Source organism: Zosterops lateralis (assembly GCF_965231275.1).
Source record: "Zosterops lateralis genome assembly, chromosome: 17".
Classification (NCBI taxonomy): domain Eukaryota; kingdom Metazoa; phylum Chordata; class Aves; order Passeriformes; family Zosteropidae; genus Zosterops; species Zosterops lateralis.
The window spans coordinates 7,022,432-7,049,749 of NC_139777.1; the positions used below are offsets into that span (position 1 = coordinate 7,022,432).

The following is a 27,318-nucleotide window of genomic DNA, read 5'->3' on the forward strand; positions in this document are numbered from 1 at the left end:
TGTAATAAGTAACAGAACATTGAATTACGATGTATATGAATTTAATGCAGTGAAAGTTATTGTTAGAGTACTGAAGACTTCTAAGTACTTTTAAAATTATAAATATATTAACTCTTCCCTTTGAATCAAGTAGCATTAATTTAAAACAACAACAACAAAAATAATACCCACCAAAATAGAACCAACCAACATGGAGCCAGACTTTGGCACTTCAAAACTACTCAACACAGTCTGGAAATAATAAATGCAGAGACTTGTTTGCTGTTCATGTTTGAGTCAACTGCTAAAGGGCAAATGTGTTTTTGCTTCCACTGCTACCAGCTGCACGGCTTCTATGTCTAGGTAGACATGTAAACATACAGAGAAAATATAAGGCAAAACCTATAGTCTTGTGTTGCATATCTCAGACATTAATAGGTGGCAAATGGAAGCTGTAATAGCAGGTGAAATCATAAATAATTCAGTTAAATATTTCAGGAATCAGTCTTAAATGCCTTCACAGAGAAGGATTAAGATAACTGGATGCACACTGCAGCTAATAAGGGGAAGGAAGACTTGTGCAGATGATTTCTTTCTGACACCTGTTTTATGGCATACTATTGCTTTAAAAAAATATGCTGTCTCAGCTGCAAAATGCAGCTTCAGAGGGAATTTTTTCATTAAAGAAAGAAAAACAATTCTGAATTGTGGGAAAAACATGAAGGAGTCTCTTGCAACGATAGGAAAATATCACCAGGAGGCAATTAAAATACTGATGGGGTTTTTAAAGGCAATAGGACTAGCAGGCTTCCCTTTGGTTCAGTGTTCCATTGAATGCCCTGGATTTGTACTCAGGGAGGCACAGCCACATAGGGTTAATTTCTAAAGAAAGTGAGCACACAAAGTTTGCCCCACCTTAATTTTATCTCTCATGTCTTGCCTGCTAAAGGAAGGGGAATAATTCTCTAGTCAATGTGCGTTACCAGCAATAAATAGCTGGTGGATATAGGATCAGAGCAGCTTCAAATATCCAAGTGTTGGATGCTGAAGAATATTCCTAGTATTTCAGTGTTTTTGTACACATGCTCCTGTTGCCATGAGGAGTCATTTAATGTAGTGGACTGAGGTGTTCTAAGCCTATGTAGACCTAACAAAGATAAAGCTACATCAGACTTTAATAGAACAACCATCTGGTATTGGCTTGTCTTCTCTAAAGAGTTAGGAGATGAGATAATCTTGCTCTTTAATATTAGAGTTGCTAATGCTAGATAAGCTTTGCGCTAGACTGCAGAAGATATGAAATACTTAAAATGAAGTTTACAAAACTGTATGCAAACATGCACGATTGAATTCTTACCCTTGGCTTGGCAAGGCGTGGATTGTACAGGCAGAGCTATAAACAGAAGTTAACTCAGAGCTCCCAACAGAAAGACTCAAGTGATACCACAGGGACAGGGGACTGATTTACATTTCAGATATAAACCACGGTGTGACTGCCCCAGGTTACTTTCATTCCCATCCCAGAAAAGGGTTTCTGCAGTCTGAAGTACCTTTTCAGAGGATGCTTTTTTATACAAACTACATCCAAATCTCATGCAGGAGAAGAGAGATGAGGTTAGTGAGCATAAGGGGAGATGGCATTTGTGCTGTGCTGTGGTTTGTATCCTTGTAATCTCAGTCCCACATGTGGGAAGCAAAGACTGCTCTCAACAAAGCTGCCACGTGTGACTGCCACACTCAACTGCTCGGCACAGCTTCTGCTCTGCTTGTGTCCCTGTTCCCTCTGGGTTTGGGAACTGATGTTTCAATCTCTCAAGGACATCACTGGACTGAAGCTTGGCACAGCGTAGGAGCAGCGGGGGTGTCGCAGTTCTGTGAGGTCTCAGTAATGTTGGCATCTCCACCTGCTGAGCTCTGCTGGTCCCTGGAGGAGCTGGGGGCCTTCCCATGACCTTTGTATGAAGTGGGAGATTTTGCCCAAAGGGGAAGACTCGATGTGAAGGTGGCAGAGCTGTTCCCCTCTGCAGTCAGAACCACCGGCTGTTTCTCTGGCACGGCCGGAGCAAACACAGCATTTTGCTCTGACAGGTGATCTCCACACTGACTAAGGTGCTCTGCCAGGACCAGAGGCTGCTGATCATCTCCTTCTTCAGAAATAACAAAAACTGGTTTGTTTTTATCTGTTTCTACCATAAGCTCCTTTGTTTTTGAACCGTTGACCAAGTTGATTTTCAGTGGGTTGGAGCTCTCTAGAAGATTTTTGGGGCTTTGGCTGTTAACTGGAGATGCTGCCCCTAGATGTCTTGAGGGATCCAAGGACCTCACATGTTTGCTGTCAGGGGAACTGGCTAAAATTCCAAAATAAGGGTTCCCAAATCTGGATTTCTTCAAATTGCAGGAGGTTAACTTCCGCTGCCTCTGTGCAGACAGAGTGAGGGGATATGAGGCATTACTGACAGATGAATCAGAGTAAACAGTCTCTGATGCTCCCTCTATCTCAGTGGCTGAGATTACCTTTCTGGTTGGCACACCTTGGGATCTTGCAGCTGTAGAAAAACCCTGTACAAAATAGGACAAAATTAGTAGAAGTGCCATGAAAAGCAGTTCTCTCTCAAAACTTGGATGCTGAGAGAACTAAAAGTTAAAATTCCTGGTTATTTTAGACATAAGATGCCTTCTTTAGCAAAAACCTATGTTATTACCTTAAAAAGGAGGAAACATGCTTCATTAGCTTGGTAACAAGCTTTGGTTTGATGACTACAGTCAGTGAGACCCAGATATCCCTGCCACACCTACGGATTCCTTGCAGTGCAATAATAATAAATTAATTATAGAAAATTCAAGGCATAACCAGGGGGAAAAAGCACAAGTCAGAACACTCATTGAGATAATCTTGTCTGAAGGCATTTTTTAATGTTCTTCTGGACTGGGGATAATTTCTTAACCAGGTGCCAACTGCTGGAAAATACAGCTGCTTACTATTTTAGGAAAGCCTGGCTAAATTACAATATAATTAGGCCAGAGAGTTTCCCATACACCAAGGAAGATGGACTGAGATGTGTTTGCAGTGCAAGGCAGAGAAGTGAGGCACTGGCCAAGGCAAAAACATGTCCCAGCAGTGAACAGTGGGGAATACTGGAGTTGACACCCCAACACCCTCCCCTCCCTGCAAGACTTACACCGCTGTCAACCAGCTTTGTGAAGGGGCTGTTGGTGCTCCAGCTACACCATTTCTTCTGCAGCTGCGGGATTGGGGCCAGGAAGTCGTGGAAAGTGCGGGCGCTCCATGTGCGCTGCCGGGGACAGGGATGCTCCAGCTGCACATTCCCCTTCTCGGCAGTGTCCGTGGCCGTGGGGTGGGAGCTCAGCCAGTCCGACACGGAGGCCGGGCTTGTCACGCTTCTTTTCAGGTTTTTGTCCTGAAAAGAGTAAATGGAGATGGTTTACAGGCATCTTTCATCGCAAACGTTTTTAAAACACTTTGAAAACAGGCGGTTGGGGCAGGAGACTGATGGGTTCAGTCGTTCTCAGGGGACACAGGAATGGGATTTCTCCTCCTCGTTGTTCCAGCTTGCTGCCTGAAGCTCGCTGGCTTCCCTGGAGGAAAGTTTTACCTTGCTTTTCCCCAGTTTCGGGTTTAACGCTGAAGTGGGAAATTTCAGTTACATAAAATAGAGTCCTACGATCCTCACTAAATACATGAGATATCTGCAGCTTAATTTTACTGGAAGTATTTGACAGATCAGAGTCGCAAACTTCACTATGTAAAACAGAATTCTTCTGCTCTGCTTGGCTCTTGGAAGGTTCCAGGTGTGTTTGTCTGGGGAAATAAAACTTAAGGGGGATGGAGGCTCCTGAAAGAAATCCAGAAGCAAGCAAGAAGAGAAGTCTCAAAAATGCACAGTTTAGGAGAAAGGACTGAAGTAAATGGTGCTCCTTATCCTATGTAAGGGAAGAATTAAAAAATAAAAAGAATGGAAAATAAAGAGAAAGGAAATAATCCGTTCTTGGTGTTAATGCTGAATAGAACAAGAAGCACAAGAACTGGATTGGAGCCAAGGAGATTTGCATTTCACATTAAAAATGCTCTTGGGGTGGACAACATGCTTTAGGAGTAGAACAAGACACGCAGACAGGTGTAAAATCGGCATCATCAGAAGGTGAGACTGCATTAAACTGCTATCAGCAGCTCTGTGTATGAGCAGAGTTGATCAGATGTGAACTATAGACAAACATCTCTTCCATGCTTTGTAAGTTCTGATGTTGCACTTCAAATCACAATATTTGTCCTTAGTATTGGTATGAGCTTAGAGCCAGAAAAGTTAGTCCCTGGCATTCCTGTGAATCTCTTTTTGTTCTTACTAATACTTCACCTGTTATTTAAGCCTCCTGTTACACAACTCTAGATATATTTTTAATTTTCAGCTGTGTGAATATGGTTGTCATGAGAAGAATGCAAAATCCACATTCCCAAAGTTTACATAGTTCTTAAAGAGTGTCTGAAATAAATCCCACAGTGTCCTGGATTTAAAAATCCTGAGAAACCAGAAACATGTAATTTGTTATTTCTGAGAAACTGAATCTCCCTAGTTTCTGCAAATCAAAGAAACTATTCAGTGAATGTGTCATATTGGAAATGGATGGGCAGAGAGGCAAGAAATTAGCACCAGATCAGAAAAAGAAACTCAGTAGGAAGCCAGGAGAGGCATCAGCTCTGGATAAGTTTCAATATTAAGCTCCTAGTCTAAGATTTTATTAAAGGGACAATCTTTATTTATAAATTTTCAAGCCAGCTGTCTTCTGCTCAGAGTTCCCTTAAGCTGTCTTCTGCTCAGAGGCCCCTTCAAGCTGTCTTAGAATTTATTATTCTAATATTATTATTAATACCTCCAAACTGATGTAAAAGTTAGCCACTGGTTTTGAGACAGATACACTGGAAGTAACTGGGAAGATGAACAATGTATTTTCTAGCCTTTTGAAAATGTTTTGGAAAGAAATGTTTGTTAAACTTGCATGATCATACCCTTTACTCAGACCTTTGCATCTGCAACTTGCAGTGTCTGATCAGAAGTCAGAGATCATAGTCATAAGTCAGCCAAAGGGTGAATGATGCTTTAAACCAAAGGGGATTTAGAAAGCCATGACTCTGCTGGAGGACACCTGGAATCTCCCCTAAAGCCATCTCACCCTCTGTTTCCTCCACAGAGGGGTTTTTTAGCTCTCCCAGCTCTTTCCTTATAACAGAGAACTGGTGTCTTCAAATAGGTTTTAAAAGCTGCAGAGCAAAATCCAGCTAATCACTGGCTCAGGCCCAGCAGAGCTGAGGCTCACACTTGGTGGGCAGCACAAGACCAAGCAGCCAGACACAATTTCTCAGGGAAAAGATCAAGATAATTTTTTTAATGAAAGCTCCTCTTACCATGACAAATTCTAGTCAAGCATTTTGCGTGAGGTGAGTCTGCTGGCATTGTATACTGTACTGTGAAGGCTCAGGATTTCACACATGTTTTCACATGGGGATAACTGCTTAGCTCCTGCCAAGGAACGGGCTGTGCTCCAGCAGATATCTCATCCCACTGCCTAGTGCTGGGCCACAAGGCCATGCTCCATATCCTCTGTGAGCCCTGGAGGCTGGCTGGCCAGTGGCATTTCACACCCTAAAAATACACATCTGAAAATTCAACTGTAAACATGTCTAACATCCAGGAACCCTCAGTATAAAGATCTGATGAGAACCCGTTGGAGTACAGGTTTCTAATTAGTCTGCTGTGCTCAATTTCCACACCCCTGGAAAGGATGGTCTTCAGCTGTTGGGAAAGGCTCAGGACTTTTTAAAAGGCCCTGCCATGCTTCCAGGCTTGGTTTTCTGTTCCCTGAGGAATTTGGTTGGGATTATTACCTCACTTGTGTGCTGCATGGACATCACTGAGGAGATGCTTCCTGAGTTAATAATGTGTTTAATTCTTTGGGTTACTTTCACTGTTTTAACACCTTTTTTTTTTTTCTTTTTCCTCTTTTTTTTTTTTTTTAATGTATAAATGCCCTCTGAAGATTGTTCGCAGAAGCAATGTCAGAATAGAAGTGGGGAGTTTATGTGTACTTGTTCCTTCTGACTAAAGTGGGGAAAAGGGGCAGGAAAATGTTTTTCCCTCCTGCCTAGAAACTGGATGTGTGTGGGGCTGCCACCAGGTGAAGCTCCCTGCTCTAGGAAGGACTGGGGAGGGCAGGTGTTTGTCCAAGGGTCCCAGTGCCCTGCTCCACAGAAGGTAATGTTCAGGCAAGGGAAGGCTCCAGAGCTGTTTTCCCTCTTTCTGTTTGTCAGGGTGACCAGCTGGAGGAAAAGCTCAGCATGTGTCTTACACCAGCGTAGGAAAATCCTGACCAGCCCGGCCTCCTGGCTAATTTCCTAATCAAGTGCAGGGATACAGAATGCTTTTGTTTTGTAAACTGTGACAGAAGTATTACACAGCCTGTCCTGGGCATGTGAGTTCCTTGTGCTGGTTGTTTATCCTCTTGTGGGAAAAAGAGAGGGCACTGGAGAAGAGAGTATTGACCTGGGAAAGGCTTTAGCAGACACTTGTAATGAATGTGCTCTGTCTGCACTCACTCGAGGTTGAAGAGGTGACAGCCAGACCTGAGGCTTCTGAGCCATCATCTGTTTCTAAACAAATAAAGGACCAGGAGTCCAGGGGAAAGAGCTAAAATAAGAGACAACCTGCTGAATCAGTTCAGGTTTCTGTCTGTGAATTTGTGAGGGCCTTTCACTTGAAGTACTTCATTTTTTTTTTTTTTTTTTTTGAGCCTAAACTGTTAATTTTCTCATCAGCTTGGTGAGGCACTTTCTGACAAGCTGAGGAGCTGAGTAACTTCCCTGACCACTTGGAGTGCTGGGCAGGAGTAGGTCTGACACCCAGGTCTTTCAGTTGCTACAGGTGGTAATTTTAATGGAACATCAGCTTTGCCAATTAACACTTCTGCAGGTTGGTCCTACTGCCTGCTGGCAAACACCTCCATTATTTGCTAGCAGAGGTGAGGTAGGGTTCTGCATTTGCTCTTCCCAAAGCTGGGAAGATACTGGCTCAAGGGATCACAGTCCACATCATTTGATGGCAGCTCAGCCTGAGGGGTAGGAACACTGCCTGGTTCAGTCCCTGCCTCTCTAGAAATGGACATTGGGGATAGATGGACAGGTATGACAAGTGCTGTCCAAGAGGGACATCCTGCAGCTTGCTAAAATGGCTGGGGAATGTACCTGTATCCTGTAGGTGGTAAAGCTCAGCCCAGTGGTCCCAGGTCCAGCAGAAATGATAAACACTTCATCACTCCCAGTCTCAGTGGTCACTGCAGAGATGGAGGAGGGCACATCTGGGTCAGTGTCCTGCGGAGACCGTTCTGTGCTGCCTCTGCAGGAAGTGACTGAGAAAGGAAGAAAATCAATAAAAACTGCTTGCAAGAGTCCAAAACATCTGCTTCCAACTCCTCCATGACAAACCCTCCTCCCTCCCTCCCCAGACAATCTAGAACAGGCTTTGGCTGGCTGTTGCACCAGCCAGAACAAAAATCAAGTCAACAGTTTGCTCTCTTGAAACTGTAAGCTTTTAAAAACAAAAGAGGAGAGGAGAAACACCCTTAGGTCTGCTTTCTAATAAAAACAGACATGAACTGAAATTCCTTGTGTTAAACACATGAGGTTTGCTGCAGATCAGAAACTTGCAGACTTGCTCAACTCATTATTTATTTTTATTTACTCATACCTGCTAATATTGGGAACTGTAGTTTCTGGTTAAACCCCAGTGAAGCTGCTCCTACAGGCAGCCTGATGCTCCAGGGACTGCCATGGAGGGGGGTGTGTGTCTGCACGTGTCCCCAAGGCCTGTCATCTGGTCCAGGCAAGGAGAACTCTGGCCACAACCTTCTCAAAGAGGAGATGGGAAGCTCTCGTGGCTGGGAGGACAGAATTAGCTTTTTATGGAGATACTCTTGTGAGAGCTGAGTGTGTTAAGTGGCTGATGGTTCACTGGGAAACTGATGGTGTGTCACAACACAACATAAAATCACTCCCTGTTGGTCTCCACTAACCAAAAGGGGCACTGGGACAGTTCATGTGTTGTGAGTCAAAATTGCAGCAAATGACATTGTCTGCAGCTTGGCTGGGATGCTTTTTTCTGGAAGCAGACTGTGAGGTTAAAGTCACCCAAAGCACCTCCATCCATACAGACCCACAGGAACAGTGAGTGAGCTCTGGGAGCTGGAATTGGCCAAAGAAAATCTGAGCATTTTGAACCCCATCCTTCCTGAACAAAGTTAGGCCCAGGGCAGGTGAAAGTCTCTCCCACTTGATGGGTCTGTGTAAGTTGTTTGTAGCAGCCTGAACCCGACACATTTGCTCGGCTAACCCAGTGTCTCTGCAGTGCCATGTGCTGTGACAGCTTGTGCTGGCAGCACGCTGGAGCTCTGCTTGTGCGAGCTCCTTGCCAGGGGAATTACCCTACCAGGGAGGGGAGAGCAGCAAGGGACAGTCCCCACAACAAAGGCTTTCTGCTGTGGAGCAGCTCCCCAGCTGTGCATGGGCGAGACGGTGACGAGGGCTGCGGGGAAGGGATGAGCTGGCCCGGGGCTCCGGGGTGCCCTGACCCGCTCCGGCCCATGGCCCGCCCTTACCCGCCTGCTCCCGGCTCACAGAGTGGTTGTTGTTTTCATTCTCCCGGCTTGGCACCACCAGCTGGAGCTCATTGATATCGACAGTGGAGTTCTGGATCCTGTTCTACAACTCAGAACATGCCCCAGTAAACATCGTCAGACAAACAGTGCAACAGCCAATATGAAAGAGAGAAACAGAAATTGCTGAAGCCATTAGCACTAACCTCCTGGTCACTGCATGCGTTGGATGAGCTCCTTTTGGGGCACGTTCTCTGCCTGAAAAGGAGAGACAGCAACAACAACAACAAGCCCTCGAGTGAGTTAAAGATCCACAGCAGGAAAGTTCTCGGCTCTGCTCATCCTGCGAGGGGAACCCAGCAGGTTATGAGCATCCAAAATACTTGCCAAGACTCAAGGCAGCAAGGCCTGTAAACAAGGGGAGAAAATGATATGCTGATGTGGTGGAAAGTCAGCTGAAGAAGAGAAGAACCTGTCATCTTCTTCCCATGCTCACTACAAAAGCAGGAACAGAGCTCAGACCTTGGCCAAGTCCCACCAGGCTCCCCCTGACAGCTGCTCTTTCACATCAGTAACTGAATAGCAGGACTGAGATCCCCCAGTCTGGGCAGTGACATCCTTCTTATCCTGCTAGACAGAATATTTCATCTGCATAGCTAATTCTGCATACTGGGTTATATTTAGCAAGCAGAGAGCATCAGATGCTGTTCATTTGTATGACTGTTTCTCTAAAAGGCAGTGCTGTGGCAGATGATGATGGGATGACTTGGCTGAAGGGAGACACATGCATGTTCTTAGCCATTTTTTCACCTTTTTATTAAAACTGAGGTTACAAAACAACTAGTGTTACAAACTTTTGGATTAATAAGACTTAAAGGTATCACAAAGAAAGGCTGGCACAGGTGGATGTAATGACTGGAACGAGTGTAGTCTGTGCCCAGTGGTTCTCCAGGGGACAGTGCAGACACGGGGCAGCTTTAGGCACTGACTGATGGGATGTAACCCAGGTTACTGCAAAGGCAAATTCTCACCCCCAGGTGATGGATGGGCACCAGGCAGTGACTGGCAGGGTGGGGAGAGATAGTAACACTGAAGGCTTGGTGGGGTCACTGTACACTCGAGGGTTGGGAGGCTATGCAGATGTAAGGTGCAGTTGCAATTCATAGGTTGCAGCCACAAAGCAAAAGTTTGACCTCATGGGACAGGACTAAAATTAAATAAGGTGGACGTATCTGTTGTTCTTGGGGCTTGGGAAAGAAAATAAAAAATCCCCCATTACTCGAGCCAGGCTTCATGGCCAAAAGTAATTAGAATTATTGGCCAACTAACAACTGAAGCTTTCATTCCCTCCCCAAGTAGCAAACAAAAGCTGCAGTGTGGCAGAGACTTGGAGTTTCCCCAGAGAGCTTTGCCCTGCTCAATGCAATGAGCCTGAGCAGATACTGCTGATGACTTGGTGCACTGGAGTGGCACTGGGTGCCAAGCCCATCCCAGGCCATTTCTACTCCTGGCAAGGCAGAGGCTGCTACTTTTAGCTGAGCAAGAGCAGCAGAGAGAAATGGGAAAAAAAAAAAAAATCAACAGCTAAACCTGGTACCAGAGGAATAAATAAAGTATGAAGAGAAAAGAAAGTGGAAGGCAAGTTTACAAGGCCAAGAGCTTCCAGGTTCCTCTTGGCATCCTCTGCAGTGCCCAGTCCAGCCAGGACCATGTCCCTGTGCCTCGGGGGGCTGGTCCCAATTCTGAGCGTGCTGCACTGGTAAAGCACCATCATTTCCCTCCTCAGCCCACCCTGTGCCACCCAGGCATTTTCTGCAGTGAGGACAGACTGTGGCTAATACACATTTGACACCTGATTTCAAGCCCCTATTTAGGACAAGAAGCATAAAATAGAGCTTGATGGGCTCAATCTAAAAGAAGTTTAATGCTTAGTGCTTAATGGCCTCAGCAGTCTTATTCTGAGCTGCTTTAAAAACCTACAGTTGAGAGGTGTAGACTCCAACCAGTGCCAGTTCTGGGGCCAGACACCAATACCCCCAAAGCAGTCACCACAGTAAAAAGGGGGAAAAGACTTTTCCAGTGCAACACAGGTGAGGTAACTCAGCACAGGTCATGGCATCATTTCCACCTGGCCTCAGTTAATGCTCTAAGTCTGACAAAAAATAAAGTGGTGTAACCAAGGCTTCCTAGGAACAGCATGCAGGGAATACAGGAGGCTGGGATAGTAAACACCCTGTCAAGGGGCTAAAGGAGTAGGGGTAGTCTCTATTCACATTCAGTCAATAGCTGGCTGAGGTATAGATATCTTCTTTAAAAAAAAAAAAAAAAAAAAAAAAAAAAAGTTGAAGAGCAATGAAGAGGCATAAATGCCAGTGTTAAAAGAATCAGGCCTAATCCTGTGCCATAGGACCCCTGGCAGGATGTATTCCCAGTGACCAGAACACACAAACATTGGTGTGTGGGGCTGAAATCCTGTGGACTTTTTTTTTTTTTTTTTTTTTTTTTTTTTTTTTTTTTTTTTTTCTGTTGGTCAGCAGGAGCAGAACATTATTTTGTAAACATCTGACAAGCAAAAAGCCAAGCTGTGAATGTGAGCAGCATGGCCTGACTTTCTAAACAGGCTTTGCAGAGGAAACCTCAGCCAGTGGAGCCTCAGATTGCCAGTGTACTTTTTGGGTTGAATAATACTCTGCTTCATGGATCGTTACAGTGAAATTAAATAGGGGTATTGGAGCAAGAACAGCCTACTCAACATGTGTATCAGCCCAGACTGCTGCCATAGCAAAGGGAGCCTGTTTCTGCCTCTTTTGAAGATTGGCAAGGGTATAAAAATAAAGTATTTGGTATCTGGAAGACATTTTCCACCAGACTTTTTCCTTTGGAGCTAGCAAAAAACTGTGGTCTAAATTAGTGTTCTGTGAGCTCTTTAAAAATAAGAAGGTTAGTTAGATGCAGCACATGCAAATTTAACTCTTACAGCTACAGAAAGCTCAGACCCTGAAAGCAGGAATTTCTGTATATACAGCAACAGAGATGATATTGAAGCTTTACCACTGTGCCCATGTTCTCTGGTGCCCAGGGTGACTGGCTTGCATTTCGTGTTTATTCAGCCAGAGCTAAAATGCAGCCTCCATAAGGACAAGGAAAACCAAAATACTCTGTCAAACCAGCCCCAGGGGCGAGGAGTGTCTGGGCAATCCTGAGACCTCTGGGGGTGGAGGATGCACACTGGATGAGGCAGAGGATGAAGGAAGGGAGAAACTAGAGCAGCTACACGATGGTTCTGGGAAATGAACATTCCTGCCAACACCCAGCACCAGAGTGGAGCCCTGCAAGGGGCACTGTTTGCTTCAGTTTACCTGATGTTTCCACTGAAGTCAAAACATTTGAAAAACGGTGTTTATTTTGACCAAAAAACCTGGGGAGCATGGGCTCTGTTTTGAATTTGTTGGAAGGGAGAGAAATAAATCACTGTTTCTACAAAAATGTTTTCACTAGGAAGTTAGAAAAATGCAAACATATGTTGGGGGGCGGAGAAGTGTTCCTTGGATAGATATAGAGAAAAGAAATATAGAAAAGAAAAGCAATTGACTGGAGAGGCATGCTTGTGTAACAGTCTGGTTTTAGCCATTTAAGTAGTTAACACCAGAGCCTGGAAATCCACAAGCCAGCCTGACCATCAGCTCACTTGACTGGATCATTTTGGATTGCATTTGGGAACCATGAGAGGCACTGCAGCATGGCTCTGGGCTCTTCCCCAGCATCAAAGGGATGTGCAGATGACTTCTTAACACACTGAATGCATTGGGTTTAAAATGTCTGCACAGTCTCTTGGATAAAATATGCTACAGATGGGGAAATATTTTTAAATCCTAATTCTATGTGGCAATACTTTGGTTATTATTTACTTTTCTGCAGAGTGCTAGTGATGGTAAGTTAGAACCAAACTGGGATCTCTGTGAAAAGATGCAGTGACTGTCAGCTCAGCCTGCTCAGGAGGCTCAGGGAAAGATAATCTTTCTGTGCTGATTTAGTCCATCAGCTAAAAGCTGAGGTTCAAAAGGCGCCACTGCCACTGAAACAAAAAATTCCCATGAAAGTCCTGATTGTTCAGGTATTTCTGCAGGAAAAAGAAAATAAATCTGAGATATAAGAGCTATAGAAGTAGGAAAGAAAACTGAGGAGCCTAGGGCAGGAGCAGTGAGTGGCATTGACTTCTTCTCTACCCACTTTACCACATTTGGAGCACAGCAGGACTTAGGAGAGCAAAGGAAATGTAACTCTTTTCTGGTCTTTTCCCTATGGATAATATCACAGAGCTTCCAAGGCTCTGGTGTGCATCACCTTACCTGCAAGCTACGCAGAGGGCAGAGAGCAAAGCAAGAGCAAAGACAATGATCCCTGTTACAATTGCCAGCATCATCATGTTCTCCCTCCTCTCCTGCCTCACAGCATCCACAGAGTTGGGGTCAGTGATGTTCCTGTACTCGAACAGCATCGCAAAGCCTCGGCCCCGGTCCGTGGTGGTGATCAGCTCCATGATAACCTCAACCATTTCCAGAGATGAACCAAAGACCATGGTCTTGTTTACAGGGGAATTTGGGCCACAGAAGCGAGAGGAAAATGTGATGAGATCGGAAACATATAATACATCGTGTGGACAGACATCCACTGCTGGCTGAGGGCTGGAGGAGATTTCCATGGGCAGTGCTGTTGAGGGAAGAGTCCAGCTCTCTACTGTGACTTCATCTCTCTCACTAGCAGCTAGGTGGGCAAGCAAGATCTTCCCTTCCAAATCCTCTCCTGTTTCCAGGCCACTGGTATTTTGCCTCTGCATTGAGGCACTACCAGCCACAGGGAATGGCAGCTCTGCTGGCTGAGCTTTGGTAATCGCTTTGGGCTCCTTCATCTGCTTCCACTGGTTTTCTTCAAATGCTTGTTTGGCTTCATCTTTTTTTGAGATGGTTCCTGGAAGCTCATCCAGGTGACCAGCAAGGTCCTTTGACTGGTCTCCAGTGCTGCTCAGATTCTGAGCCACCTTTGATGTGAAGGTCCGGAGAGAGGGTTTTGTGGTGTGGGCAGCAAAGTCCAGGTTTTCCTCAAGGGAAGGCATGTCCTTATTTTCTGTTGTAGCAGGGGCTGAAAAGCCATCCCAGGGGGTTGGAGTTTCACTAGAGCTCTCAAAAATGTCAAAGTCAAATATTTCCAAGATGAGATGGGTTCTCATGGGAATGAAAAACTGCCAGATGCAGTGTGTCCCTGGGTAGTAGTTGTTTGGAAAACCTGGTGATAAAATCAGGCCTCTTTCCATTGATTCCACCACTGCACCACAGGAGTAATACACCTGGGAAATAAAACAAAGAGTCTTACATCTTGCCATAGATTATACCCGGGATGAAGTCTGCCAGACCAATGGAAGTTCTGGCTCTTCTTTCTCTTCAGAGACTGGTTTAAGACAGGGAAATTCATTAAGCTTGTGCAAGTTTTAGTTCCTACTTTTGTGGAGCATCATTCTAATATGGGAACCCATTCTTAGAGGGGGTATGGAAGTGTATATTGGATAGTCAACCTCCAAGAGAAATATAACCCACGTAAGTAATTCACATAATTCTCACTTCCTACTACTGATAATTTGTGCTGTTGGCAAACATACAACTTTTTGACCACACAAATGTGTTGCCCTAAATAGTTGGTTGTGTGAGAAAAATCTTAAGAAGCTAAAGGAAAAATGTGTCACAGCATTTTAAACTCTGTGTTATTTTCATTACAAAAACATTTTCATATAAAAAAGAACCTTTGCATTGATGATCACCCATGATTCATCCAACCAACTCATCTTCTGTTTCAAGGACATTCAGCCTTATTTACTTCAATAAAATGTAGCTGCCATTGATTGGGCAAATTACCTCTTTTTCAAGTGCAAACCCTCTCAAAATAGTGACAGCAGATACCAGCTCTCACCAGTAAACCAGAAACCAACATGCATTTTACATAACACAGCGACAGTTCCATGTGAAGCTGCTATTTCTTCCTTCTCCACAAATAGCCTCCAGCCTCCAAGGAGGAAGGAAGTCCATAAATGGTGGCACTAACCACTATTCTGTGCTTTTCTAAAGGTGCATGCGGCTGCTTTTGCACATCATATTTACAACTACCTTCTCCCAAAGCCACTCTTGGAGCCTTTTTTCAAGATTCTTTCATAAATTTGCAGAGCACAGAGCCCAGTCTGTGCCTTAGGCAATTGTTTTTGAAAAGAAAAGAAAAAAAATCCAACAAAACAAGAAGTGCTTAGGTCACAAGCCCTGTCTAGGAGCATGGGTTTACAAGTATTAATTGGAAAAGAAAGGGAATGCTTTGGGTTTGGTGTGGTTTTTTATTGGAAATGATTAGTCGTCTTGGTCTGTTATCTATTTAAACACAAAGGAACTTGGCATTAGAACAAACGAAGCTTATGAAGTCCATATAAAGCCACAAAGATCAAAATACTCCAGATTTTTTTTCTCTTGGTCCCTCCCCTTGGCTCATATTGAAATGGAAGGGAAAAAATGCAACATCAAATGTTAAAAGCTCTTAAATAGAAACAAAAAGCCAGACCTGTTCTGTGAGGCACCTTTGTTTTCCAGCAGGTGCTGCTCATATTCTGGGGGATTTCAGGGTGGTTGCAGGATGGCCACAGAAAAGGACCAAAACAGTAACGTGGGTGGAAACTGTGTTCTGTATTCAACTTGGAATCCAATATTTGACTTGTAAAAGTGTCATCTAAATCAAAGCTTATGTTAATTATAGTGGAATAAACTACAGGCTGCTCATTTAAGGCACCTGGGCTGGACTATGGCTGGAAGTCTCAAATGGAAAAGAAACCACATCCATTGCCACACACATATTATTCTCTGCTAATGCCTTAGGAGTCCCACATGTAAAATCAAAACATATTAATAGAAATTTACTGATCTTTTCTTCAGGAGGTAAAATGTTGGGGTTCAGTCTGGATTAGTTAATTCATGGTAAAAATCCAGGGAAAACAAGCAAAATTTTATGTCAGTTTAAAAGGCTACAGGTCCTAACAGTTAGATCCATTTTCTAACATCAGAATTATAGATACATTTGTTGCCACTTGGATTTTACTGAAAACTTGATGGTTTCCAGTGACTATGCTCCTCTTTCCTCAGGAAGAGGACGCCTCTTACTCTTGGAAGAAGAATAAAGGGATTTTCTCTTCTTCTCTTGTATTCTTCCCCTTCATCCCAGCATATTGGTGCAGTCTTTCTTTGTTCCACACTAATCTTCTGAGCTCACTTTTAAACAAGATATTTGCATAGCAAGAAGCAGTAAACACCACCTCACTTCTGCACTGAAATCTGTGCCCAGTTTCGGAGGCAGAATGTGCACCAGAACTGCAGGGTGGCACTCCTGGATGTGGGAGGATCACAGATTGGCTCAAGCCTCCTTAAATTAGCAGTGATTGAGGGTTGAGATTTTGTTTTGACGAGTATGTGAAGTGATCCAGTTGCCTTTTTTCAGACACTCGGAGGCGTTCACAGCCCCTCCTCTACTACCAGGAGACTCTGTTAACACCCAAGAGCTGCGGCCACCGGATCAGCCTGTGGGATTCATCACCAGAGTGCTGAATGGGGAGGCACATCCCCCCCAAAAAACCTCGCCCCTGCACTCGGGATAAACTCCCTTCCCTGCCTTCACTTTCACTCAGATCTGTCAAACTGTCAGCATTTAAGGAGGAATATCTTGCACATTCTGTGCACGCCCAAGGAGTCTCAGATGTAACGTGCCTCTTGAGCCACCAGCTGGCTACAATAAAAACCCCAAGAGCTGCCCTGCACCCCCAAACCTGGGCAGAGGGGGAAGTGCAATGTGTGAATTCCAGAAATACAGCTGAAAGGTCGTGGCAGTGAGGGAATTGTTCATTTATTGTGGCTCATGAGACCAAAAAGATTCAAGACTTGCCCTGCGATCAGGGAAAAAAAAAGCCACAAGAGACTGGAAATGCAAGACAGATCTGAGGGAAGGGGAGGGGGAAGGATTTCTGATTAGTTTATAATCCCCAACTGAATGAATGACAAAATGGTTTTGTTCATTTGAATCACCCATTATGAACCCTGAGTTTTGCCAATTAGACACAGATGTTCCCTCCTGCAGCAAGCTATAGACTGTGGGCTTTTGACAGATGCATGCAAAAAAAAATTGGCCCATTTTTAATCTTTCCAAATGATAGGTTCTTGTCTTTTCAAAAACAACACTTGATATATGCACACACCAATTATGAATTAGGTGAACGATGAGCAGGGAGAACCAGATTACCAGTCCTGTTTGTCTGCTTTTCAGTACTTTCCTCTCTGGCCAGAGGTTCCAAATGTTTCCAGCAGTTATGTGGAACTGAATCTCGAGTCCATCGTGGTCAGACAAATCCTATCTACTTTCTGTATTGGGGTAACTGGGGAACTGCATTTAGTATATTTAGAAGTAACTGAAATCTCAGTTTTTGCTGCTTGGCCATAGACACAATGGCTGGCTATTTCAGAACATGCCAAGATGTTGCATTTCCCTCCTTCACACTACACAGCCCACTCAAAAGCTTAAATCTTGTGCCATTACTAAAAAAATGCCCCATTGTCATGTACTTACCTCCTCCTGTGCTGGTGTTTGGACTGAGAAGTTAATATTGACATCAGCTTTGAGCTATTTAAGATACACATGTGTAAGGAGTTATGAGGCCTCTGCACCAGGAAACACTGGGCTAAGGAGTACAAGGAGGACCTTGTGCTTTTCCCTCAAAAGTGATCGTGGAAGTGGTGCTCTGATAGTGCTGAGAATGCTCTTCTGCCCTCTGAGGAGCACATCTAAAGCAAACCCACATGTGATGCAGTTGTAGGGAGTTTTTCTTACACATAAAGCTGTGCTGGGTTGGAACAGATGTGGCCAGAAGTGACTGCAGGACATTGTTCAGGAATCTCACCAGCAGCTGCTTCCTGAGGAGCACCAGCTCCCAAAGAAAGAGAAGCCCTTGCTGTATTATACAAGCATAAAGCTGGTGTGTTATTGCTTCAAACTGGATTCTGTACATCAAAGAGCTCTTGAGAAGAAGGAGGCACTGATGAAAAGCAGAATTCCCATGCATAAAAAGGAGAAAATTATTGTTTTGGCCAGATGGGATTTTACCATAAGGCCCACCCAAGAATATGTACTGGGAAGAGTAGTTATCATCATCTGAGTAATATAACTCTTAATTCTGCTCTCCACTCACGCAACACCTACAAATGTAGGCCTGGAGCCTCTGCATTCTTCCTGTAGGATCACTGTCAGAGAATCAAGACATTATAAGGGAATTCCACTCTCTATAAGATTAATTTAATTTAATAATATAATTATCACCCTTTAGTCACAATTACTCTCAAAGAAGGCACCAGCCTAGAGCTGGACCAGAGGCAGGCTCAGAAGCAAGCTCCTCACTTTGCCAGGACAGGACAAGTCCTTGCAGCAGCTCAGAGCAGCCCCATGCTCAAAACCTGCAGGGGTCTTGCAAACAGCCATGAATGGCAGGTTGTGGCAGCCTCCAGCTGGCCCACAGCCTCTTCAGTGATGGGTACCAGCCTCTGCCTGAACCACGGGGAGCAGGCATGGCTTGGTTTCTCATGCTGCTCTGTCCTGCCTCCAGGAGAGAAGTGCTGCTGGCCTGAGGTGGTGGTGGGAACCCAGAGGGAAGGTGGGAGGATGCTGTGACATGTAGCTGGGAAGAGAAGGTGACACAGCCATGTGGCTCAGCTTGTAAACATACAAGCCCTGCTGAAGAGAAGTGGAAAGAAAGTGATGCAAGGCCCTGGGCAGGGAAATCCTCAGCCCATTTGTGTTGTTAAATTTTGCTTCTTTTTCTTCATTCATGTCAATGCTGGTTATGAGAAGCTGCTGGTTGCAACATCCTAAAGGACATCATCCCACTTGCATCCCAAAGACTGTTTATTTTTAAATTGTATTTATTTCAAAGAAGGGGAAGGAGGACATCCTGTCTTGATGTTTGATATTCCTCTGTGAGCACGATCTCAGATTCTCCGGCTTGGGACTTGTCCAACGTAGATTGTTTTCTTTTGTAAAATACCCAAGAAATAGCAAGTTCTTGTGGTGCATACCCAGAGTCAGAGTGAAAGCTCAGCAGAGGAAACTGGAGACACACAGCTGAGCCACTGCATTTCCATTACATCCTCAGGGCCCAAGCCACACACCTAATAGAGACACCCAGCTGCAGGCTTGCAAGAAAATGATGTGCAAAGTTCATAACCCACTTTGCCCTCATTAATGTTTTATGGACATCTCAACTTCTGTGCATTTCTCACATGTATTTCGAGTTTCAGGCAGATTTAAAAATGTCATTTCCACATCTTTTTAGAAACAAGCGTAGGAATAATCCACTATATTTCAAACTGACAGAATGTTTAAGAGGTGCTGCATTTATTAGTCTTTTCAAGCACAGATGCCTATCAACTCCTTATCCAAGTAAAAGGGCTTTTTGGTCTTTGCTTGAAGACTGTACAAGAAAAAAACTAATATGGAGTAATTAGTGGAGGTGAGGATAGATGCTTTTCACGCAGAACTTAGGACCTTTTAAAAATCATTCTGAAGTGAGAATACTTGGTTATGATCCCATTGTTTGAATCAGGGGGGTATTTTATGTTTGGTCCCTTCCTGTAAAATAGCCCCACTACTTAAACACTTCTAAGAGTAGAAAAGAAAGAATTCCTCTACAGGTAGATTGTTTTGCTTAATTTAAAATTTGAAATCCACTGCAGCTGCCTAGTGCCAGAACAGGACAGTCTATGGGCATTCCACAGTAGCCTTATCTTGTCAGCCTACAGCTGATTCAACAGAAGCCACAGGGGTAAGCAAATAGTTTCTGCACAGAGATGGATGCAGTCTTAGAATCAAAGATTGTTCAGCATGGATGATTAAATTTAGCCATCTGAGCTCAACATAGCATCAGTGGGATGAAAATCCAGCAAGCTCTATTTGGGATCACTCACCCCTCCAAAATTAAAACCATCTTATGTGCACACATGCACACACACGTGTGTTCCTTTCAAAGAGCTGGAAACGCTTCAAGGCTCCTTCACCAGCTCCTTCACATTTATTCTGCCCAAGGGACCTCTTTAAAACCCTGGCTACACCAACATCTTTTCTCCAAACAGAGAGGGGGAGGTATGGCATCCCAGCTACTTCCCCCTTTTCCCCTCCAAACATAGGAAGTTCATTCCAAGTTAAAGATCGCTCGGACTCCTGAGGACATTTGAACAGAGCCAGACACCTGGGATGAAATATGAAGTGGCCCAAACATTCAGCCAGAGCAGAAAGAAAATGCTAAACTTGGGGTTTTAAAAAGGAAATGAGAAGGAAAAAGGGAAAGTTGTCATTCCACAATCCCAGCTTACAAGGGAAAAACAAAATAAAGACAAGCCTTTACTTGCTGACATGGCTGGAACTCACTGCAAAGCTACCAGAAATACGATTCTTGTGGTTCCCAGCAAAAGCCCCAAGCTCTCCTCTCACAGTATTTCCAAGCTAGGGAAGTCTGAGCTTTTTGGATGCTCATCAAATACAGGATCTAAGGAAAGACTATCCCAATTATGAGATAGAAAACTCCAGTCTGTTGGTTTAAGAAGTGACCACATTTCCTCCACTAGCTCACTGATCTAGAGACCAAAGCTGGTAGGACTTTTTCCAAGCAGAGGACAAAATTAATCAGAGACTTTGGAAAATCAGTGCTCTATTTAATTTTGCATTTTCAGCTTATCTTTGCATGCAGGGTTGATTTTCTTCCATTAGAGTGAACTGGATACAGCTGCAGCACATCTAACCTATTTTTTCCACCTGGCAGTACAAGAATTCCTAGAAATGCCTTGGAATCACCACTTCCCTCTCTGCCAAACTGCCTTTGCTGTTTGAAGCATGAGGCAACAGCAAAAGGAGACTCTCATCTCACATTAGAGCAACTCTTAAGTCTGGATGACTGAAAGTAGCAGATTTAGCAGAAGCAGATCAGACACGGAATTGACAGAGCACAACAAAATTTGCTGACACTTTACTTAGTTATTAGCTTCTCATCTTTTTTTTTAGTCTTTATTTGTAACTATTTTTTCAGCTGATCTCCAAAAGAGTTCCCGTCAATGATGAGAGTATTCTGCTTGCTGAGGGGTCTCCCTTGCCCTCCCAATTTCCCTGTCCCAACACAAACCCACCTCCTGCACACATGTATGCTCTCCTTGCTCCCTGGGGCAATTCACTCAAAGAAGCTCTGAACGGGGTTCAGTGTGAGACTCAAGCTGGACTGAGCATCCCTTTGCTTTTAATACATTTATGGTACCAGAGCAGCTGCACTCATGTTTTTACATGAGAAGGACCTAATACTTCTTGAAGTGAGTGCAACCTGCTGGATTTAAGCAAAACCAAACCCACATTTTTTAACAGATGCTCTGTTATTTTAGTGGTGGGCAGCAGCAGTTCCACCACATGAAAGTGATTATGGATGTGACATTTCCACTCTGCAAATCCCACTTTCAGGAAACTGACTTGTCTTGTATTCCTTCTTGGCACACATCAGACAGCTTCACAGGGCCCTGTTTTCACATTTATCTCTAAGTTTTCTATTGTTTTTAATAATTTGCAGGACATTTGAAGAGAGCAAATATGCAGTAGGAAGGGAAGGAGGCTGCGAAAGCCTCTTGCTGCAGGAGACAAGGAGAACAAAAATACTGATAGAAGAGTAGGGGAGGGAAGCAGGAATGCAGTTCGGCAATTAGAGCAAAGAATGCAAAGTCTGAATGAGACTTGAGGACTTGGAGACCCAAATATGCCTCAGACTGCAGACATGCTATTCTCTCTTATTCTTCCCATATGTGACTCTGCTGCAGCCCAAACATCACAAGATTGCTGGGAAGGCACTGCTTTATTTCACTGGAGAACAGGCAACCTTCTCCTCACTTGCTGTGAAAAAAAGGAATGATCAGGGAGGGTGGGAATGTTTGCACACCCTTGGATGGAGGCAAATAAGCTCTGCTGGGATGGAAAGAGGCTGGCAGGGCTCAGGGCACCCTCACCTGCTCTAGGTCTCCAGGGCCAGCTCCCAGAGCCTGCCTGGATGCAGCATTCCCTGCGGCAGCTTTCCAAACCGTTAGGCAGGCATGGCCACAACAAATCCCTGGGAATCAAAGCAGCTGCAGAAGAAGTGGCAGGAGAAGGTCAGTGATCTCATTAGAGCCAGGAGGCCAGGGCCCCCAGCCACAGCGAGGTCCCAGCTCCACAGCTGCAGTGTGTTTTGATACCTGGCTCTGGCAGATTGCATAACTGCACCATGAGGTCACCAGCCCTCCTCCTTGATCCTCGCTCAGAACAGGAGGTGGGGAGAAGGAAAATCACAAAAAAACAAACACGGGCACTCCGACAACCACCAGGCACAGCGAAGCACTCCAGCCTCTGTGGAGAACAACAGCCCTCCTCATTTAACTCCAGAGATGCTTGTTCCCAAACAACAAAAAAATGCTTGTTCCCGGGGACACAAGCAGGGGCTGTTTTCTGAACAATCACCCATGGAACAGCCCAGCTTTCCATAGCATGATCAGCAGTATATGCAGCCTGAGCATACATTGACATTTCGTGCTTGCCTTCGGAGCAGGCGGAGCAAAGGCAGCCGAATGCTCTGCTGCTTTTGGGAGGTTCTGGTGAGAAGGAAAACCAGTTCGTCCTCATTAGGGCAGAGATGCCAACCTACACCGTCGTTATGTGTAGTGGACAGATTTTTCTGCAGCAGCCACAGACTTTTTTGAGTACCTGATGGAAGATCCCTATATAAGATGGAGAACACTCAGCTCTGGGTGCAAGACTTTGCTGGCTAATTTGACTCATTTCCCTCTGCAGGCAGAAGCCAGAGGTGTTTCCTACAGAGGGAAATTCAGAGCAATAGTCTGAGATGGTCTTAACAGCCCTCTGGAAGAATATGTTCCCCTCTCAGCAAAGGTGGGACTGCAGAAGGCTCATTGCTAACTCTGCCACATAAGGGCTCAGAGGTGAAGTCTCAGAACACTGAAAAGAATTCTTGTTCTCTTCCACCACATCACAAATAGGCAGAAGTTTTAGTCTCCCCTTTCAATTCTTTAATTAGGATGGAGCTGGATTCACCTACAAGATCCCTTAGAAGTTACAGCTATGATCTATATTTTTAGAGCTAGAAATGGTTATGATGAATAGCTTTCCTCTGGGCTTGGCAGCTCATGGGTACATTTGCTACCTGTCAGATTCCCAGATTTAAGTTATCATTACAGGAGTAATCCTAGCATTCACTGATTGCTCAATAGTTGTTGCAGACACACTTATGAAGTGGATAAAATGTTGGTAGAGTATGAAATACAGATAGAAATGCTCTGGAAGAGACCTAGGCTAAGGCACGGGACATTTTTTCTTTAATTTCATTTACATCCAGGTGCTTTTACTTAGAAACTAAGTGCCAGGTCTTATCCTGAACTCTTCTCTACCTTGACTGCAGCCACACATTACAATATTAATTTTCTTCTTCTTATTTCAGTCTGAAAGAGACAAAAGCCAGATTGTTTTTCTGTCAAATGATTTGAAAAATCTATTTAAAATATGCAAATCCGATGCTGGAAAGACCCACTTGACTAGGCAGTGTTCCCTTGGGGACTACAACCATTACACCCATAAAGCAAGAACTATTTTAAGCAGAAACCTCCCATAACTGTCTCATAAATTTATCGTGCTATACTCCTGCAACAATTGTGATCTATGTTCCTATGAGAGGAGTGTGAACATTGGCTTTCCCCTTTCATCACAACATCAACTTTTATGCCCAAGGAAGCATGCAGCACATCTAACATAACATCCACCAGGGAGTGCTGGAATTCTCAGCCTTTTCTTGTGGACCTTTCAGACTAATCCTTGCAGGGAGGAAAAAAAAAAGCCAACTCTTGTGACTGGACACTCAGCAGACAAATAGAGATTCTCCAACAAAGATGCAAGATGCCCTATCAAATAAGATCCTTCATCTATACAAAGCTGCTGTCCATGTTCTAGTTTGTTGAGTTCCTTTTTCAGAAAATACCCTCATTCAAACATACAAAAAAATGTAAAGCCTTAGAAAGAGAAACAAAGGCATCATTTAGAGTGTCTCCTCAGGCAAATAATCCTGAATATGATGGGACCATGGTAAATAAAAGTAAGGCAGTGTAATGAAGAGTTCAAGATGCCATGACCATTTGCTTCAGGGCTTTAATAGGTCACATAGGTCTATTCTCTACTGAAGCAACTTCTCATTAACAAAGTGTACACAACACACCATAGAAAAATTAACAGTAAACGATAGGGGTGGTGGGAACTGACAGGGTTGATGGGGCAATTTCCAGAAGATCAATCTGGTTTTAATTTTCAATAAATAGAGCAGTTTAAAGCAGCTCAAATTAAAGAGTAGAAAACATGGTCAGATTGTTTTCTACTGCTTGGTAACCAGATGGAATATATAACAAAACAAAAGCTATAGTCCTGCAGTAAAAGTTTACTTGTGGAGTTCAGTATAAAAGTCCATTGAACAAGTTATGGATATCCATAGGAATCTGTAAAACTAATGTTCCCAAATTAACTTCATATATATCACCTCCCAAATACATGGGGGAGATTTAAATAATGAAATTCATATGCACCTTAGGTGCCCAAAACTGCTTTGTTTCATTTTGAAAGGACAAGAAACAGGAAAAAGGAGAATTGAAAGGCAATCCCATGCAAAATTTGCTGGCCACTTCCTGGGAAATAAACTTGGATTTTTAAAAGCAAACAAAACACACACGTATACGTGTAAACTGGCCTGGCAAAAGAAGAGCTGTTTGTGCTTGGACTTCCAGCTACATGACCCTATTGTTTCCTTCAGACACTTCAGATGTTTCACATGCTGGAAGCCTATTGTACAAACATATGGAGAAAGAAACATTCCATATGTGAATGCAAAACCTGCAAACATTCTGTGCCACCATTACTTTGCTGCAGAGCTGTTATCCCAATCTTTTGGGAACCAGGTTGTTGTGTCAATAAATGTCACTAGCAGGTGGAAGGGCTTATGCAGAAGACATGGGTAATGAAATTTAAAATGCAAGCAAAGAAAAACCCACTCCCTTTCACACAATCTTTTTAGTTGGGCTTCCACATGAGCCATTGCTGCAGTTGGAGCTGGAGCATCCAGGGGTCTGCTACAGTCCAAGTGCTCATCCTTAGTTTTGGATGGTACACAAACAGCAGCACTTCTCTCCACCTTGTTCTCCCAGGATTAGTCTCCTCTTGTGCACTCTGGAAAGGGAAATTTCCAAGACTCTCTTTTTGCCAGGATTTCAGAGAGCAGGATGCTTGTAAATTTTTACTTGATTGCTTACACATAAGGAGAGACCATGAGGGCACAGCAGGGAGGGTTGGGAGAAAGCTGAAAAAAGTATCACAGATACTGCAGACAGAGGAAAAACTAAGCCCGGGTTTGTTGTTACAGGGTCGCAACCAGTGAGCAGTTTGTTTTCCTAAATAAATCTGCTTTGCAGACATCCTTTCTTCTTCCCCATTCAAGTTTCAACCAGGAAACCTGGAATAAGTTACTGTTGATTTTAGAGGCAAATCAAAGTGTTCAGCCTGCTAAGCTCGCATTCAAAGTTAGTCTTGATGAGCAACTCCTTGGGGCCCTTGTATTCAAATAGTGAGGTCTGGGATTTACCTGAAGTGCCCACCCATGCAGATCTGGAGCACAGGAGGAAGTCAAGGGCATGGGCAGCCTGGGCTTTGAGCCTCAGTGCCACCAGTAAAGGCTCCATATTTTCAGTCAAAAAATACCTTTAATAAAAACTCAGTCTCTCAAAACAGTGGAATATTTACTAACCAAGACCAGGAGAGAGCTGGATTTAAGTAGAATAAATGGATTAGATCTCCCACAGCTAATCCCAAATTAAGCACAGTATAGAGCAGGCACACTGTCCTTGGAAAGGCTGAGTGACCAACTTTCTGGGATTTGGATCAGGCTGAAGACATGTCATCCCAGAGCTCCTGTACCCAGGAAACTGCCATTATTGGCCTCCTTGGCACCTGACCCTAGTTAAGTCCTGCTACACCTTAACAGAATAAAGAAATACAAATACTACAAAAACAGATCAGCAAGAGATCGATGAACTTCCGAAATCCCTTCTCAAGAGCTGACAGCAGTTCTGAATGGAGGCTTGTGGCAGCCCATTTTGTTAAGCTCCTTTGGTGTTGAAACCTGGCTGCTAATATAAAGAAATGAGAAGAGTAAAACACGGGATGAAAATGAGATAGTGTAGCAGGTTATGGCTTGCATGTGAAAAATTCGCTTTTGTTTTGCCACTTTGAACACCACCCACCCCTGCTTTCTATTGAAGCATAATGGTATTGCCTGTACTCCCCCAGGACCAAGGATTTCACATGGTTTAATAGTTTCTGTAATTAGATATTTGTGAAACTCTGAAATCCTCTGATGAAAGGTACTCTAAAAGTATTACCAACTCTTCTACCATGAAAGGGCTCCACCCAAACCCAAATATAGATGTTGTCCTCAATGCACATCATTACTAATCCAAGCCAGCAGTACTTATGGTCTGATTTAAATCCTCCTGAAGTCTCAGATGACTTTGGTGAGCTCCATAGGGCTCCAAGAACTCTAGAGAGGAAATACAGGCAAATTAGCCTTTGCTCCTCTCAAAATTGGAACCTCCTTTCCATTGGCAATGACGTGAGTGAGGATATTCCAAATGAACCATGGGGCCATTTGCTGCTGAGAGCTTGTAAGAGGAATGATAATGTTCTTACCAAGGTTGACAGTCAGACTTCTCCCTACTGCTGGAAAATTGTTACACATATTAATGCAAGTCCCTACAGTGCCCTGTCCCTATTCTACCCTTCTTCTGCCATGAATTTGTACAAGAGGATGACTTTTCTATTTAGTACTTCTCATACTCCATCAAGTATCTAAACACCAGAATATTTATCATTTATAGATCTGGGATATCAGTGCATATTAAGAACAGTGTGTAATGGGAAGAACTGCTTTACCAGACCTGCTCCAGCTACACTACTGCTGGGTAGCCACTCTCTGGTACAAAATATGCCATGAGTTCTTTTTTTTTTAAGAAGAAAGGGGGGCAGGAAGAAGGAGGCCTGAATATTTTACCACCATTCCTGCTCTGTCACACAAAGAAGCAGAGAAGAGAATAGTAATTATTGGTTACCACAGGAAAGTTTGTTTGCTAGGTCTTTGCAAACCAGTGCAACAGGGTTGTTTACTCCAACCTCTTAGATAGTAAAGAAAAAAAGTTATTTCAGCCTTTTCACCCCGAGGACAGTTGGTATCTCTACCAGCACTACAATCCTTTAGCTCCTTCTGCACAAAGATTACCCACTTAATTCCAGAAATCTGCCACTGGCTTGTTCTCTTACCTTGGCTGCTGCCTCCATTGCTGGCCTTGGCAAACGACAGAATTATGGTTCAGCTCTACAAAAAGAGAATCCCCTGTGCTGTGCAGGACCTGAGGCCACCCTTGTCCATCTTCTCAGCTTTCAGCTTCCTCAGTGCTTCCGTAATTAGAATTATCAGGACTAAAACACTGCGGACATTATTGCTGCTTAGCGTGA

The 27,318-nt window shown here is 43.9% G+C and overlaps 1 protein-coding gene across 2 annotated transcripts; it reads right to left on the reverse strand.

Annotated features, from left to right (window-relative positions):
• LOC310916480 (uncharacterized protein) lies at window positions 1–27,318 on the reverse strand. 2 transcript variants are annotated; one of them, XM_083874053.1, is made up of 8 exons: window positions 27,124–27,318; window positions 12,987–13,981; window positions 8,844–8,895; window positions 8,641–8,743; window positions 7,232–7,395; window positions 3,159–3,398; window positions 2,494–2,538; window positions 1–2,397 (listed from the first exon to the last, which is right to left on the reverse strand). In XM_083874053.1, exons 1-8 carry the CDS (start codon window positions 27,139–27,141, stop codon window positions 1,801–1,803), a joined length of 2,214 nt encoding a protein of 737 aa, XP_083730179.1. In that variant the 5' UTR covers window positions 27,142–27,318; the 3' UTR covers window positions 1–1,800. The 2 variants fall into 2 exon arrangements, with proteins under 2 accessions (XP_083730179.1, XP_083730178.1); XM_083874052.1 differs by having other exon boundaries at window positions 1–2,538.